General features: G+C 50.3%; 1 protein-coding gene across 2 annotated transcripts; it reads right to left on the bottom strand.

Moving 5' to 3' along the window:
* Positions 1-680: 680 nt before the first annotated feature.
* On the bottom strand, positions 681-8,490 carry Tac4 (tachykinin precursor 4). Of its 2 annotated transcripts, XM_046420573.2 has the most exons (5): positions 8,229-8,490; positions 5,306-5,399; positions 3,371-3,400; positions 2,125-2,184; positions 681-972 (listed from the first exon to the last, which is right to left on the bottom strand). In XM_046420573.2, the coding sequence occupies exons 1-5, from the start codon at positions 8,349-8,351 to the stop codon at positions 941-943; spliced, it is 339 nt and encodes a 112-aa protein (XP_046276529.1). In that variant the 5' UTR covers positions 8,352-8,490; the 3' UTR covers positions 681-940. The 2 variants fall into 2 exon arrangements, with proteins under 2 accessions (XP_046276529.1, XP_058427512.1); XM_058571529.1 differs by lacking the exon at positions 681-972 and having other exon boundaries at positions 1,832-2,184.
* Positions 8,491-14,463: the final 5,973 nt, after the last annotated feature.

Genomic DNA, 14,463 nt, shown 5'->3' with positions numbered 1-14,463 from the left:
AGTCTTGTGGCCTGGTGAATGAATGGATCTCCTTTACAGCTGAACCTCCCCACATAATTTCCAACTCACTCCTGGTTCAGAACCTCTCATTGCTTAGGTTTCCCCTGGGGCTTCATTCTGGCTAATAGGCTTCTTTCTAGGCATTCTGGGTTCCTCTGTGTCACACTTGCCTCAAACTACAAGGGCAAGGACAAGGGTCCCCCCAACACACTGGGGACCTCCTGAGGCTGGAAGCTGTTCTGTTCCCCTAGTGCTCTTTCCAAGACTCAGAAATGGGATCACTGTGTCTTAAAGGCAAAGGGGCCACCTTATACAAAGGAATTGATGAGTGACCTGGGACCCAGTTCTCCAAATCAGGAGATGTGTGGATTTGAACCCTTGAGGTCATGGTTGGGGTAGAGAAGATGAGGAGCCTAAAGGGGAAAAGTCTCCCTTGCCCTCAGTCCCTCCCACTCCAAAATACCTGCTGCATCTCCTCACCCTGTGGTCTCTTCCCTGTTTCTCTGTGTAGGACCTCATTACCTGTGTCCCAAGCCTGTTTTCCCATCTGAGAACAGGACCTGGGCTGAGTAGGCTTCCTTTGCAATTCTGATAAAAGCCTGGTGGCCTGCTGACACCCTGCCCTCTACCCCCACCCCCCACCCCAACACACACCACAGAGAAAGCCATTCAGTGGTCATTCATTTATTGAGTCCCTGCTTGTGTGCTGTGAAGCTAGCTCTGGTGATGCACAACATGTGGGGGAGGGTAGGGCCACTCCTGCTCACCAGGGTGACCACAGTGCATCTATGTACCACAGCTTGTCACGAGAGTCCTGGAAGAAGCCCAGTGAGTTCAGTGTGGGGCTGGTGTGGATTGCCAGCATGCAGGATCGAAGACCCCGGGAGGAGAAAGTCAGCAGTGAGATCCAGGGAAGACGTCTTGCATCCTCTGGAGGCTCTCACTCTGAACCTGGGTCCTCATCCTCTGTGTCTGGGGAGAGTTTTGTACACAGATGGTGGTTAGGGGGCTCTTATGTCTCCCCTACTCTGAAAGGCCTTCCCTAGTCACTGCCCAGGGCCCTCCATTTCCCTCTCATGTTTCTTCTGTCTGTAGCTATCTAGGGTGGCAGAATTACAGACCTGCTGCCATATCTTCCATTATTCAATCATAAGTGCCTCCAGAACAGGGATGGAGCCAATCCTTAGTTATTTACTCTAAAGAAGAGGAAGCGGCATTCAAAAGTCCCAAAGGCCTGCCTGGGGACATGGGAGGTGCCATGGATCAGGAAACTGGAGACACAGCTTTTAGTCCTGGCTCTGTTATTAGCTTACTTGTGACTTGGAACAAATTGCTTTCCATCTCCAAAAAACAACAGCTTCTAAGCTTCCTGTGCACAGCATGCCTGTGGCACTCGTTTCTATTTGGTGTTGGGGTGACTTCCAGGGTCCTTTAAATGGAGTGGTTCAAACATGTCAAGAAAATCTCAGGGGAAAATAGAGACCTTTCCCAAGCAGATGTTCTATTTGGGGAGTAAGGGAGGGACCCCAAAGTCTGCGCTCAGAGGAAGAGGTTAGTCACTAGGGAAGGCAGCCTAGAGCTCAGGTTCATAAGTATCTTTGACCTCTGGGGCACCCATTTATCCTCTTCTTGTGTGGGCTCTCCAGACCTGTGACTTTTCCCTGCCCAATTCACTTACCAGCCTCCATGCCTGACGCCTGCCAGAGGTGTAAACTGGTAACTGTTTAGGATAGTACCCATCTCAGAATGATGTGCACTTAATGACATTTGATGAAGGCAGTGAATCTCTTCACCACCCTCTCAATAGGAAGGACTAGGACTTTATGGACAGTGAGGGAGTAAGGGCATGTTTCAGGATGGAGAACTACACATCACTGTCTGTGGGTTCAGCTGGCCCCCACGGGCAGAGCAGAGTGTGCTGGGGCATGTTGGGGTGGAGAGGGCACAGTTTCAGAGCCATGTTATTTTTGTTCTGAATCATCAGGGATCACCTCCCTACACCCCTACCCTCTCCCAAGGGGCTACTGCTGGTGGCTTGTGGAAGCCTGTTCTGTCTGATTGGCAGCAAAATGCAAGGCCACTTTCCTATGATGTCCCTGTGGCCCACCAGGGGCTTTCGCTTACCTTCCATGGATGATCCCCTCCTGCTCAGGAGGGCCTGGGCCATTTGTCCCAGCTTATACCCTGGTGAGAGAGAAAGATGAGGGAGAGAAGAGAGAGGCAACAGAGAACCATTGTCGTGGATACCAGTGAAGGGCAGAACCAGAGCCAAAGCTGGGACCTTGAAAATGGAGTAATTTCTCAATCATCTTGGAGTTGAGGGTTACCCTGGATTGTTTCATTCTTTCATGTCTACATTCATTGATTTCTTCTTTTTTTATTTAATTTTTTTTGTAGTTGTAGATGGACAGCATGCTTTTATTTTATTTATTTATTTTTATATGGTGCTGAGGATTGAACCCAGTGCCTCATGCATGCTAGGTGAGCAGCTCTGCCACTAAGCTACAGCCCCAACCCTGATTTCTTCTTTTTCTTCCATTCTCCCATCTGTTTTTCCTAGCACCTAGTGTGTGGGGGTGGATGGGGGGGTGTTGGGGATCAAACCCAGCGCCTTGTGCATACAAGGCAAGCGCTCTACCAACTGAGCTATATCCCCAGCCCAATAGTGGGTGCTTCTTTTGGAAGAAACTAGACTGTGTATCTGGGATACAGAGGGATGGCAGATCTGGAGCCTGTGCACTGGAGGGCTGGGAACACCAGCTGTGTGACCTGGCAGGACAGCACAGTGCACTATGCCAAGGAGAATCTAGTGCCCAGGCTGAGGAGACCACACTGGCTGGGCAGGGCAGGTGGTCAGGGAGGACAGCAGCCAGGGATGGGCCAGAGTCAAGTCAGTGAGGCCCAAAAAGTATGCTGGGGTTGGGCTTGATCCCGAGAGCACTCAGGGGTCATAGGTACAGGCTGGTTTGCTTTCTTTTGATTTTGTTTTTCCCTTTCAGCTGAAAGGTTTTAGCAGGGTAATGGGTAATCAGATTTTCACTTTTAAGATCCTGCAGTATGCAGGGGATTGAAGCTTTGAGCACTTCTGATCTTTGATTCACTTTTCCAACTCTAGGATTTAGATCCAAAGTGATTTTGAAATTTGGCAGAACCAGACTCACCCCTGTCTCCTCCCAGCCCTGCAAGCATTCCCGAGGCATGCATGGACCACCCTCTATGGAAACAACCAGAAAGCCCAGCACTTGGCCAAACCACACTAGCCCCACCCTCTGCACTGCAATGCCAGCCTTGCATTTCTGATTTGCTAGTGACCGGGACAGCCTGCCCATCCCCAGACAGCATGCGGAGAGAAGGTCTGGGCAACACTTACCTGCTCTCTCTGGCTGGATGGGAGGTATTCCTGGGGGAAGGAAAAAGAAGGAATGAAGACTGGGCCACCCCTTTTGGGTGCTTGGGGAGGTAGGGTGGGGGGGGGGTCTTCATTGGAGCTATAGTCATTCCCCTGGTGTCCTCAAGTGACAGCAGGAGTGTTCCGGGCAGAAGGCAGTGAGGAGTAATGTGATACACACACTTTGGCCTCATTGGTGCCTGGCACCTGCTGGGTGGGCATCCTTGGGGAAGGGACTTCCCCCACTGGAAGCTGAGTCCCCACTGGTGATAAGGAGATTAAACTGTCATACTCAGGAAATCTTTCTTTTCCATCCCCTGCTCTTCCTGGGCTGTTGGATTGGGAAGAGAACTTGGAAATGGCCTATTCCCAAACTCATTTTGTAGAAGAGGAAACTAAGGCCAAAACTGGTCACAAGTTGGTTTTCTCTATTTTTATATGCATACTTTTTTTTTTTAACTGCAGAAGTAGTCCTTGAATACTCGCCCACTGTTTTAAAACCCAAGCCATGTAAAGGTTTGTACAGTAAAAAAGTTCCTCTTCATTCTATCTCCCTCATTCTCTACTTCCTGTCCTTGATACAACCACTACTTACAGTTTGATGTTTATCCTTCTAGAACTTTTCCTGAGTTTGCATATATGTGTAAGTATGTAATTTTTTTTAAACAAGTAGGCTTCTATCATGTATATTTGTTCTGTAACTTGCTTTTTTCTTTTAACCATATATCTTAGAGCTCTTTCCATATCTGCCCACAAATCTGCCTCTTTTTTTTTTTTTTTTTTGAACTGGGGATTGAACCCAGGGGACACTGAGACACATCACCAGCCCTTTTTATGTTTTTTAATTTAGAGACAGGTTCTCACTAAGTTGCTCAGGACCTTGCTAAGTTGCTGAGGCTGGCTTTGAGGCTGGCTTTGAACTTGCAATCCTCCTTCCTCGGCCTCCCAAGATGCTGGGATTACAGGCATACACTATTGTGCTCAGCTGCCTCATCTTTTTAAATGTCTTTGAGGTTATGTATGTGCCTAATATATTTCAGTCTTTCCCCCATGATGGTCTTTATGTTATTTCCAAATTCTCCCTATTAAAAAGAGTTAAAATGAATACTTTGATCAGTGGCATGCACATTTTCGATTTTGATGGATATAGACAGTGAATAAAAATGCCAGTTTCCTCATGTCCTCACCATCACTGAGCATGACCACTTAAGAAATAGGATACACACCTGTAATCCATCGACTACAGAGGCTGAGGCAGGAGGATTGCAAGTTCAAAGCTAGCTTCAGCAACAGCAAGGCACTAAGCAACTCAGTGAGATCCTGTCTCTAAATAAAATATAAAAAGGGCTGGGGATGGTGCTCAGTGGTCGAGTGCCCCTGAGTTTAATCTCTGGTACCCCCTCACCCCCCCAAAATAGGATGTTGACAATAAGCAAGGAGAAAACCGCTTGCAACCTCCTTTCCCCCCTAGGCAGGACTCCCACGTTGGCAGTGCCCTTGGGAAACAGAGGTTTATTTTAGTAATTCTGTTTGAGCCAAAGAAACAACTAAAAAGCTTGGCTGGTTGCTTTGCTCATGTATTGACTTTGGCCTCTACCTTTACTGCTACTCCCCAAAGTCACCCAGGAATGGAAGCCAGGGACACCAGATAGAGTGCAAGATGTTTGCCCCACCATTAAGGTGTCTGTGCTCCCCATATGCCAGGACAGTCTCTATTTACGTCTGTTGCCTGTTGTCATTGTTAACATTCCCCAAGGATCATAATTTACATGGATGATCTACCCCACCTCATCTCAGGAGTGACCCCTTCTGGACTGGAGTAACTGATCCAAGCTTCACTGCTTTAACCTAGGGCCCCTTCTCAGGACCTATTCAGAACCACGCTTTGCTGGGCTCCTGCATGTGACTGTCACTCACCTTCCACCTGCTTCCCCATCAGCCCAAAGAACTGGTTTGCCTTGCTCCTCTTCCCCTCCTGCAGCTGGAGCTGAATGCTGGGGACAGGGATCTCCTGAAGAAGCAGAGAGTTAACAGTAGGGTGGGGGGGTGCTGTCGAGGAGGAAATCCTCAGCAGTAACAATCTCAATAACAGCAGCTCAGTCACAGGACACTTGCTGTGTGCTGGCACTGAGCTCATTTGCATATTTCCATCCTATTGTGCATTATAATATTTACCAGCTAACACGTTACCTACTAAGTTACTGACACTGTTCTGAGAGTTTTAATGTAGCAACTAATTTAATGCTCACCAAACCCCTATGAAAACACTACCCAGTACTTCTACTGTCACCATTTTACAGATGAAAACACAGAGGTACAGAGAGATTAAATATGTCCAAGATCACCCAGCTAGAAAGTGAGAGATGAACCCAGGCCATCTAAGATGTAAGGTGAGTAAGTGACTTGTCCAAGGTCACACAAGTGGTTGAATCAGAATTCAAAAGTCTGACTCCCAGAATTCTGCTCTAGGAAACATCCCCAACATAGGCAAGGAAGAGACCCCCATTAAACTCAGGGGCACCAAGGAGGCAGGGTGGGACTGCTTCTACTCTAACTCTGGCTCTCTTCCTTGCCCTGGGCACTTCCCCTATTGTCCCAGATTTGCCTACCCTGGGGTCTGTGCCTTCCAGCAGCAGGTGGGGGGGGGGAGGGGGGGGCTGTTACCCTGGGCAGTCATTTTAATCCTTGAGCTGACAGGACAAACATCTTGACCCAAGTCTGTGGGTTTAAGTTCTCCCTCCTTTGTTACCTCCAGGACCTTGGCTAAAGCCCTTTCTCTCTCCCTTCTTAGCATGAGCCCCAGAAGTGGTGGTCCTTTCTATAACCCAGAATAGGATCCTTCTGGGAACAGGGAAAGGAATGGGACCTCCTTTTCCAGGAAGCCTGAAGTCAGGCAGACAGGGCCCAGGGTATGCAGGCACCTTCCCAGAGACTGGGAGCTGAGATCGGATCAGGGGCTCTTTCTTCCATCCTTTTTTTCCTCCAGGGCAGTGCTGGAGCCCCCACTCCAGCAGGACCAGCGTGGACCTGTCTGGGGGCAATGGGAACTCACAGGCCTTTCACAGTCTTTTTTGTCCCAACTTTTGGGATCAAGAGTGGATTGTTTTCTAAGCTGTGGACTAATTCATTCACTTCCCATCTGTCTCCTCCCTGGGTCGTCAGTGGCTGGAGCAGCTGTCTCAGGCTGGAGTCGCCCAGCCTGGCCAGAAACCAGAGAAGACTCTTTGGAGATTTGGACCCATTTCTGAGAAGCTCATGAAAACCACTTTGCCTTGGTAAAAGGCAGCCTTCAAATGCAAGTGGGAGAGAATGGCCCTTTAAAGTTTAAATAGGACTGACCCTTTTCCTAGCCACTGGGTTTCTGGAGGGACATTAGAAGGCATCCATTCCTTTTCACTCAGGAAGATCTTTCCCTCAGTGGAGCCCTCCATACTGTTTAACCCAAATCCCCAGCTCCAGAGAAGACAGCAGGCAGGGAGCCCTGAACTGAGGAGTGAGCAGATCATTGGGAAGGTGTCTCCAAGCGCCAGCCTCCTACAGTAATGCTTAGCAACCCACAGCGTTTGGAAGTTTCTCCAGCTTTTTAACCGGGTCTCTCCACCTGTACTCTAAGTCCTGCATCTTGGAAGGCAGAGGAAAGTGAAAGGAGACTAAGGATGGGAACGGCAGAAAGCCCGCAGAACTTGCTGGAGTTTTTGACAACCGTCCCCACACGGCTCCATCCAGAGTGCGCCCTCACACAGCCGGGCTTCTCATATTGTCGGGTTCCCCACCATTTGGCATAGATTCCCTAAAGCGGTCAAAGCTCAAGGAAGATCTTGGGTATCATGCCTACTCCCCACTTTGCAAGTAAAGAAACAGGTCTAGAGAGAATCAGGCGCCGGTGGAGAAGCTGACTTGAGCCCATGTCTCCCAGGCCCGCTGCCCTCTTGCTACCCACAGTTCCATGTTTAAACCAGAAAGAAAACCATCACTATGATTGCCATGTCACAAGTCTTCCTTCCTTTGGCCCCATTTTCTAAGAACTTCCAAAGACCTCAGCATGGCCCTGGACCATGCTGTGCTTCACCGTACCTAGCTCTGAGCACTAGTCTCTTATTTACCTGTTTGTCTCTGGTCTATTAGCCCCTCTCCCTGGTTGAACTGGGAGCTCCAAGGTCAAAGGTCTTTGTCTTCTGAATCAAATCAGATCAGATTTTGGTTGTGGTTTGGGTGGTAGCAATGTTGGGTCTCCAGTTTTTAGATTTCTCCCTAGTGACAGTGCTCAGGGGAATAGACAAGACTGCTATCATATCAGTACTGGTCAGGAAATAAAAGTGTTTCTACATGCGTGAAAAAACAGTGACCTTGCCCAAAGTTGATCCCCTCAAAAGGATATTCTAGAAAATTTCTGATACAGAGATACACAAAATAAGATCTTGGACAAAGTGCGCAGTTTGCTTTTGAAGCTATGCAACTTTGGACAAACTACTTGACCTCTCTGTCTCTACTTCCTTATCTGTGAAATAGGGATGATAATGGTACTCTCCCCATGAGGTTGAAATACAGATTAAATGTGTTTAGTGTTTATAACGCATTTAGACAGTACTAGGAATACAATATGTGTTAAATAAGCGTTTACACACATACATTACACACACACACACACAGCTAATGCTCTCAGTCGTGTGAGCCGTGACCTCTTTGGTCATGGCCTTGAAGCTAGTCACAGGGGGGAGTCAGCTGACCTGCCTTGAGTGTACAGTGTACCGGCTGCTCTCCAAGCAGGTGTGGAAGGGATCTTCCACCCCTCCACCATGGGTCACCCCCTGCCCTGCACAGAGCTTCTCCCCAAAGTTACCTCTAGGATCAGGGTCACCCAGGGCCCTGCTTCAGCGCTGAGTGCCAGTTCCTCTCCACTGTCACCTGTTGTGTTGCATACTGACGGCCCTATCAGGAGAAGCAGGGTGAGGCAGGGTAGCATGGTGCGCGTGCTCTGACTGAGGACCCTCTGGGAGCCCCTCTCAGCCTGAAGACACCGTCTCCAGTGGCTGCCTTTTGGCTGCTTGAGTGTAGGAGGGGAAGCTCCCCTGTCCTCTGGTCCTTCCAGCTGTTCTGCTTTCCTTTCTCAGCTTATTTGACCCGGAGACATTTCCTGTGCCGCCTCTGGTCTGGGAAGGCCAATGATGGGCTGAGCTGCTCAGGAGGAGGGATCAGACCTCCCCCTGCTGTGCCCCCAACATTTGATCCAGGGCTTAGCACTCTGATGCAACACCAGCCTCACCTCTGGCTGCCTCCCTCCAGGGGCAGTGCACAATGGCATAGTGTGTGGGGTGTGCAGCGTCCAGCTCCAGGCCCACAACCCCCAGGGGACCTCATGTTGGAAAGAGGAAGAAACAGGTGGCTCCTCCCTATGGCTCCTCCCCCTTTGATGCCTGCTCCCCTGTTCAGAGAGTCTTCTTCCCAGAACTTAGTACCCCATCATCTAGCTCCCCTTCTGCTGGGGATTGAACCCAGGGGTCTTGTGCATGCAAGGCAAGCACTCTACCAACTGAGCTATATCACAAACCTTCCCTGTTCAGTTTCTCCCTCTTCACCCAGGCATCCATTCATCCATCTGTCTGTCCACCCATCAGAAGTCTAGAACCAGGGCTTGTTCAGAGACCTGAATTCCAATTCTAGCCTCCTCTCTGAATGACTGTGTGACCTTAGAACCCTCATGTAAAACAGGGTTAACGATAGCACTCTTTCCAAAATTTGATGTAATGAGATAATGCATGCGGAACACTCAGCACAGTGCTTGATGGTAAATATGTAATGCCTGTTTACTATTATCCGTGGCAGATAGGCTAAATTCTGTTTGGCATGTGCCAGCCTCTCTTGCCCTGCCTGAGACTCCAACCCACCATCTGCTCCCAGGACAGGATGAGACTTCCCGCCCTCATGGTTTAGTTTGTCATTGCCTCTGCCCGGATGTTCCTTTCCACCTGGTAAACTCCCAATCATCCTTCAAGTTTGGTCCCACTTACTGTGCACCCCCTTATTAGGGTTTTTCTGTCTCTAATCCCATTTCTAGCAAGAATTAATTGGCCTCTTTTCCAATACATCTCTTATGGTTCTCCAAAGACTGCTGTGAGAGGCTGTGTAGGTTGTGTACTGAACAAGGGTAGCGCCTGAGGGGAGAGTGGAACTCAGCCTGTTTTGATCACTGAGCAACAGATCCTAGAGGGAGGCTGCACACCCTGGAAGAAGGAGGTTGGCTCCAGTTCTCCCAAATGGGCCAGCTGGGCACAGGGCAGCCCTGCTAGTTGGCTATGTGGTAGTTGATTGTGCTGTGAGCTCTTTGAGAAGGGGGCTGTGAAAGACAGTACTTGGCACGCAATTGGTCCATAATAACTGTGCATTCACTCTGAGTCCAGGCCAGCTAAGACAGAGCTAAATAAGGGCTAGCATCAAGTATTTGGAGGGGACTCCCCTCATCCAGGAATCTCTTTGGTGGGTCCCAGCCAGGATAGCTTCAGAATCCCAGAATTTGCTACAGTTCTCTGGTTCAGCCTATTTCTCCCAAGCCTGGGCTGGCCTTTGGTCCCTCTCAGCACTCCAGAGAGGTATCCTGTTGACTCTTACTTAAGTCTAAGGGCAGGATGCTTAATGCCTCACATTCTCTTTTGGGCTTTCCACTGTTGTTATCAAGTTCTTTCATACAAATGGGGTTTTACTGGGCTGGGGATATAGCTCAGTTGGTAGAGTGCTTTCCTTGCACGCATAAGGCCCTGGGTTCAATCCCCAGTACCACAATTAAAAAAACTGATGGAATTTTGCTTTTCATCCCCTTCATTTTACAGATATGGAAACTGAGGCAGTCTGGGCTTGCTCTAGATGACACTGAGAAGTAGTGGCAGACCAGCTTCCCAGGCAGTGCCTTCCCATCTTCCCTGGGGCCTGACTGGGAAGAAGGCTGCAGGCAGACCCAGCATGGGCCTTTGGACAGAAGAGATGGCCTTCCATTTGCAGATGTAAAGGGGGTGACCTTAGCCCCTAAAGAGTAAGGTAGTCTCAGTTTCACCATTGGCAAATTGAAGCTGCCCCTCATAGGGCATGCTGAACATTTCATGAAGTCCTACTAGGAAAGTGCTCTGCACAATATTTAATAAACTCTAACTTAATTGTGACTATTAGACCCCAGGAGCTCTGGATCTTGATGCAGGTCTCCTGGCCCCGGTGCCAGCTCCGGTCCTCGCGGGTGCAGGAACCACCCCGCGGGGGGCAGGATGTGGTGGGCGCCCAGCGGGGACGAGGCAGGAGGCATCTGGCCGAGCAGAGAGGGCGGCGGAAAGCAGGGAGAGAAAACCCCAAAGGTCCGGAAGGCCGGGAGGCAGGCAGGGCACCGGCTGGAAACCGCGGCTATTTGCAGCGTCGCCCTCGGGCTGCGGTCAGGCTGGGGCTTTCAGTCCTGGCGGCCGAGCCCGCCGCCCCGCCCGGTGCCCTCGGCCACCCGGGCACGGCCTTGGCCGCTGCGTCCCGCTTCGCCTTGTCCTCGCGGCCCGGGCGGCAGCTGGGACTGGGCGCCGCTGCCAGCGGGGAGGACCAGGACAAGGAGGAGGGCAGGACGCGGGATGGCGGGTTTGGGTGTGACCCCGGGTGGACAGGGTAGGTTGAGGTGGGGCGCGACCTCGCGTAAGGCGGGCCGGGGCAGGTTCGGGTTCGGGCGACCCGGCCAGCGGGCAGTCTGGCAGGCTGCGCCCCGGGGACCGGCCGGGGGTAGCGCGGGGGGGGGGCGGTGTGGCCGCGGGCGGGTGGCGGCCGCCCGGAGGCTCCCTGGGCGCCGGGTGGGCGCGCAGGATTGCTAAAGGCTGCGGTTTGGCTAGGACTGCTGAGCTGAGAAGAAAAAGGGCGCAGGAGGGAGGGACTGAAAAAAGAAAAAAGAAAAAGGAGCGGAGGGGGACGGAGAAGGAAACACGAGCTGAGGGCGGGATGCGCGGGAGACCCACATCCAAGCGCCCGCCCCAGCCAGAGGAGGTGGGGTCATTGGCCCATTTTACAGGTCACTTGGGGAGGTGGAGAGCCGTGGGTAAGGTCCCCACCTGTTGACTAGCAGAGGCGGGATTCTAATCCTGATCATCTGCCGCTTGCGTGCTTTTCCACTTTGACTGGGAGCCCCAAAGAGCAATAGAAGAGAAACAGAAGGGTGATGGGGTCTTGGTTGCCTCTTGGGGACAGGGAGCTGTCAGCTAACAATCTGGTTCTGCCACCCGGGTGACTGAGCCTCTGAGCGCTGCTTTGCGCTCTTCCAGCACCCCCATGTGGAAGGTTCTGTCTGGCTGCCTCTTCTGCTTTCCTAGAACTCCTGGAGGTGCAGGAGCTGGCTCCCTCCTATGGCCTGACCCTTGTATATATGAGGGATTGGGCTGCCAGAGACAGGCCCCGGCGGGGGGGGGGGGTCCCCTGGGGCCCACAGTGCAGTCCTTCTATTAGCCAGGTAGTGGGTAAACACACCACAGAGCCCAGGGCTGGGAGAATACTCTGTACCCTGTGCTTGGACCTTTTCAGCTGTCATGTCTTGGACCCTTTTGGGGACCTCTTTGCGGTTACATTGGGGCACCCAGTCCTTGATTTATGGATTTATTGAGCACAGGTAAGATGAGAGTTGTCAGAGAACTGAGATGAAGGAAGGGGACACACATGACAGTTTTAACACAGTGTGGAGAGTGCCACGCAGACAGTTCCAGGGAGGAGCAAGAATCCCCAGCAGACTTTAATGCATTCCTGATGCAGGACACGTGCACACTGGTCCTTCTAAACCCACTTGGGGTTTAGAAGTAGAACTGTAAGCCCATCGCATAGATGAACCTAACCCTTGTCCCTTAGGCCCAGAGATTGTGTGGGCAGACTTCTCTGCCCACATTGGTGGCCAGTCTGCCTTGCTTCTTGGCATTTATAGCTCCTCAGCTGTGCCCATAGGAAGGGTCTGAAGGCATCACCCAGTTTCAGAAATAGATTGTCACTGCTAGCTGATCAGAGTTAACAGTGCCTATCCCTATCTTATTACCAGGCCCTGCCCTGCCATCAAATGCACAGCTGGCCCAGGAGTGCAGAGACCTGGGTTTGCTCACCATGGCTCCTTCCTTCTCTATCAACTTCCTCTGAAAGGCCCACACTCACCCACATCTTTAGCAATCAGGTTCCATAAGGAAAAACAAACATGACCAGTGGAATTACTTGTCCACACGAAGGTTTTAAGTCAAGAGAAGTGAAGCAGAGCAGAGTGGTTAAGAATATTCTGGATTGGAGGCTGGAGATTGTAGCTCAGTGATACAGCACTTACCTAGCAGGCAGGAGGCCCAGAGTTCAATCCCTAACACTGGGGTGGGGGTGGGGGGATTAGATTGGAATTCTGCCCCCACCACTCACCATCCTTGACCTTGGGCAAGTTATTTAACCATTATGAACTCCCTAAGCTCCTTCACCTTATTCATAAAAAGGGAAAAATAATATACAGATCAGAGCAAGTGGATCAGAGTAGGAAGAGAGGAAGGGGAGGTACAGGAAAAGAGGTTGATGAAGTTATGTGCGTGGATGAATATGGCATAACGAAGCCCACTATTATGTACCAAAAAGTAAATGAAAAAATTAAAAAATGACAGGGTAAGGGCATATATTTAAGTTTTAATTCTTATTGTTCATAAAGTTGTCAGATTGAAAATAGTAAAAGTAGAATATTTTAAAAGAAAACATAAAATCTTATTTTACATGTAAACTTAAAATGTTGTCAAAAAGTACATTTTTTCCGGGATAGTGGTTTGTGCCTGTAATCCCAGGGGCTTCGGAGGCTGAAACAGAAGAATTTCAAGTTCAAAGCCAGCCTTAGCAATGGCAAGGTACTAAGCCTCAGTGAGACCCTGTCTCTAAATAAAATAAAAACTAGGGCTGGGGATATGGCTCAGTGGCTGAGTGTCCCTGAGTTTAATCCCCAGTACCCTCCCCAAACCATATATTTTCATTGAAAAAATTAATAAATATACAGTGCTCATGTCAAAGGGTTGTTGGGGATTAAATAAGATAATGTATAAAAGAACTTCATGCAGCATCTGGCACATTATAAGCACTTAATAAATGACATAATTATTATTGCTGTTAATAATATAATTAAATGATAATATCCATCCGTGTTCCATGGGAAAGCCCAGATTGAGGAAAGTCGTTTTAGGTATTCCCTGATATTTTGCCATCAGGCCAAGTTTCCTAAGGACAGGAACTAGGTGTCTCCCATCAGATTAGGAGCTCCCTGTGGCTGGTCTTTTCTGTAGACAAGGTCTGATGTACCAGACCTTAGCAGTGGACTTAGAAGCCTTGGGCTGAGGCTGAGGGAGGCTGGTACAGCCCCTTTTGGGGAGTGGGTCCCAGTCCTGCCCCTTGCCTCGAATGTGGCGCTGAAGAAGTCTCCCTGGGGCGGGGATGCTTTCTTCTCCCGGAGTCTGCATGCAATAATGGCACCTGACTCTGACCCCATTAATGAATGCAGAGAAACTCATGATTAAAATCAGCCTTTTCTTCCTGGATCTTGGTTAGTGAGTGCAGGAGAAAAGTGAAGGGCTAATTGAAAATATAATTATAATGCATTGTCTTTTGTCTACCAAGTGGAGCCTCCAGACCCCACTGTCTGCAGAACAGTTTGTTTCTCCTGTCGGGGAGGACTCCCGAGACAGCCACGTGGAGACAGTGCCAGTGGGCGGGGAACTGGGCTGGTTGGTGGGGCGTGAGGGGCGCGAGCTACCCATTTGGGGTTGATCCTCTGCTCTGCTCTTCTGACCATTGTCTGGGATACCTGAGCTGACAGAACTGGCCGGGGAGGGCAGCTGTGGAGGATGAGGTGCTGCCCATGCCCTCCTTTCCCCTCCCTGGAGGTACCCAAGCTCACCTGTGGTCTGGGTAGAATAGGGGTTGGTCTAGGGGTGGGGAAGGAAGAACTTCAGTCCCCTTTTGGTCTGATGTATGAGCCCTGGAGCAGGGAGCAGAGATGCAGATAGAGGGCAAGGTAAAGATTCTGAGTCCTGTCAGGTGCAGTGGCAATTGCCTGTAATTCCAGTGGCTCAGGA

The sequence above is a fragment of the Marmota monax genome, unplaced genomic scaffold (assembly GCF_021218885.2).
Source record: "Marmota monax isolate L192 unplaced genomic scaffold, Marmota_monax_Labrador192_F-V1.1 WCK01_AAM20220418_F8-fsc00064, whole genome shotgun sequence".
Taxonomy (NCBI): Eukaryota; Metazoa; Chordata; class Mammalia; order Rodentia; family Sciuridae; genus Marmota; species Marmota monax.
The sequence above is the reverse complement of the archived record's forward strand: the minus strand, read 5'-3'. Positions and strand labels throughout refer to the sequence as shown.

What these genes read in the sequence shown, in the direction of transcription:
- Tac4 (XM_058571529.1), bottom strand. Translation starts at nt 8,351, where the DNA reads ATGCTACCCTGCCTCACCCTGCTTCTCCTGATAGGGCCGTCAGTATGC. An exon ending in GATGGGGAAGCAGGTGGAAG is followed by an intron (nt 3,401 to 5,305) that starts GTGAGTGACAGT and finishes TCCTTCCCCCAG; the next exon opens with GAATACCTCCCATCCAGCCA. An exon ending in CATCCAGCCAGAGAGAGCAG is followed by an intron (nt 2,185 to 3,370) that starts GTAAGTGTTGCC and finishes CTCTCTCACCAG; the next exon opens with GGTATAAGCTGGGACAAATG.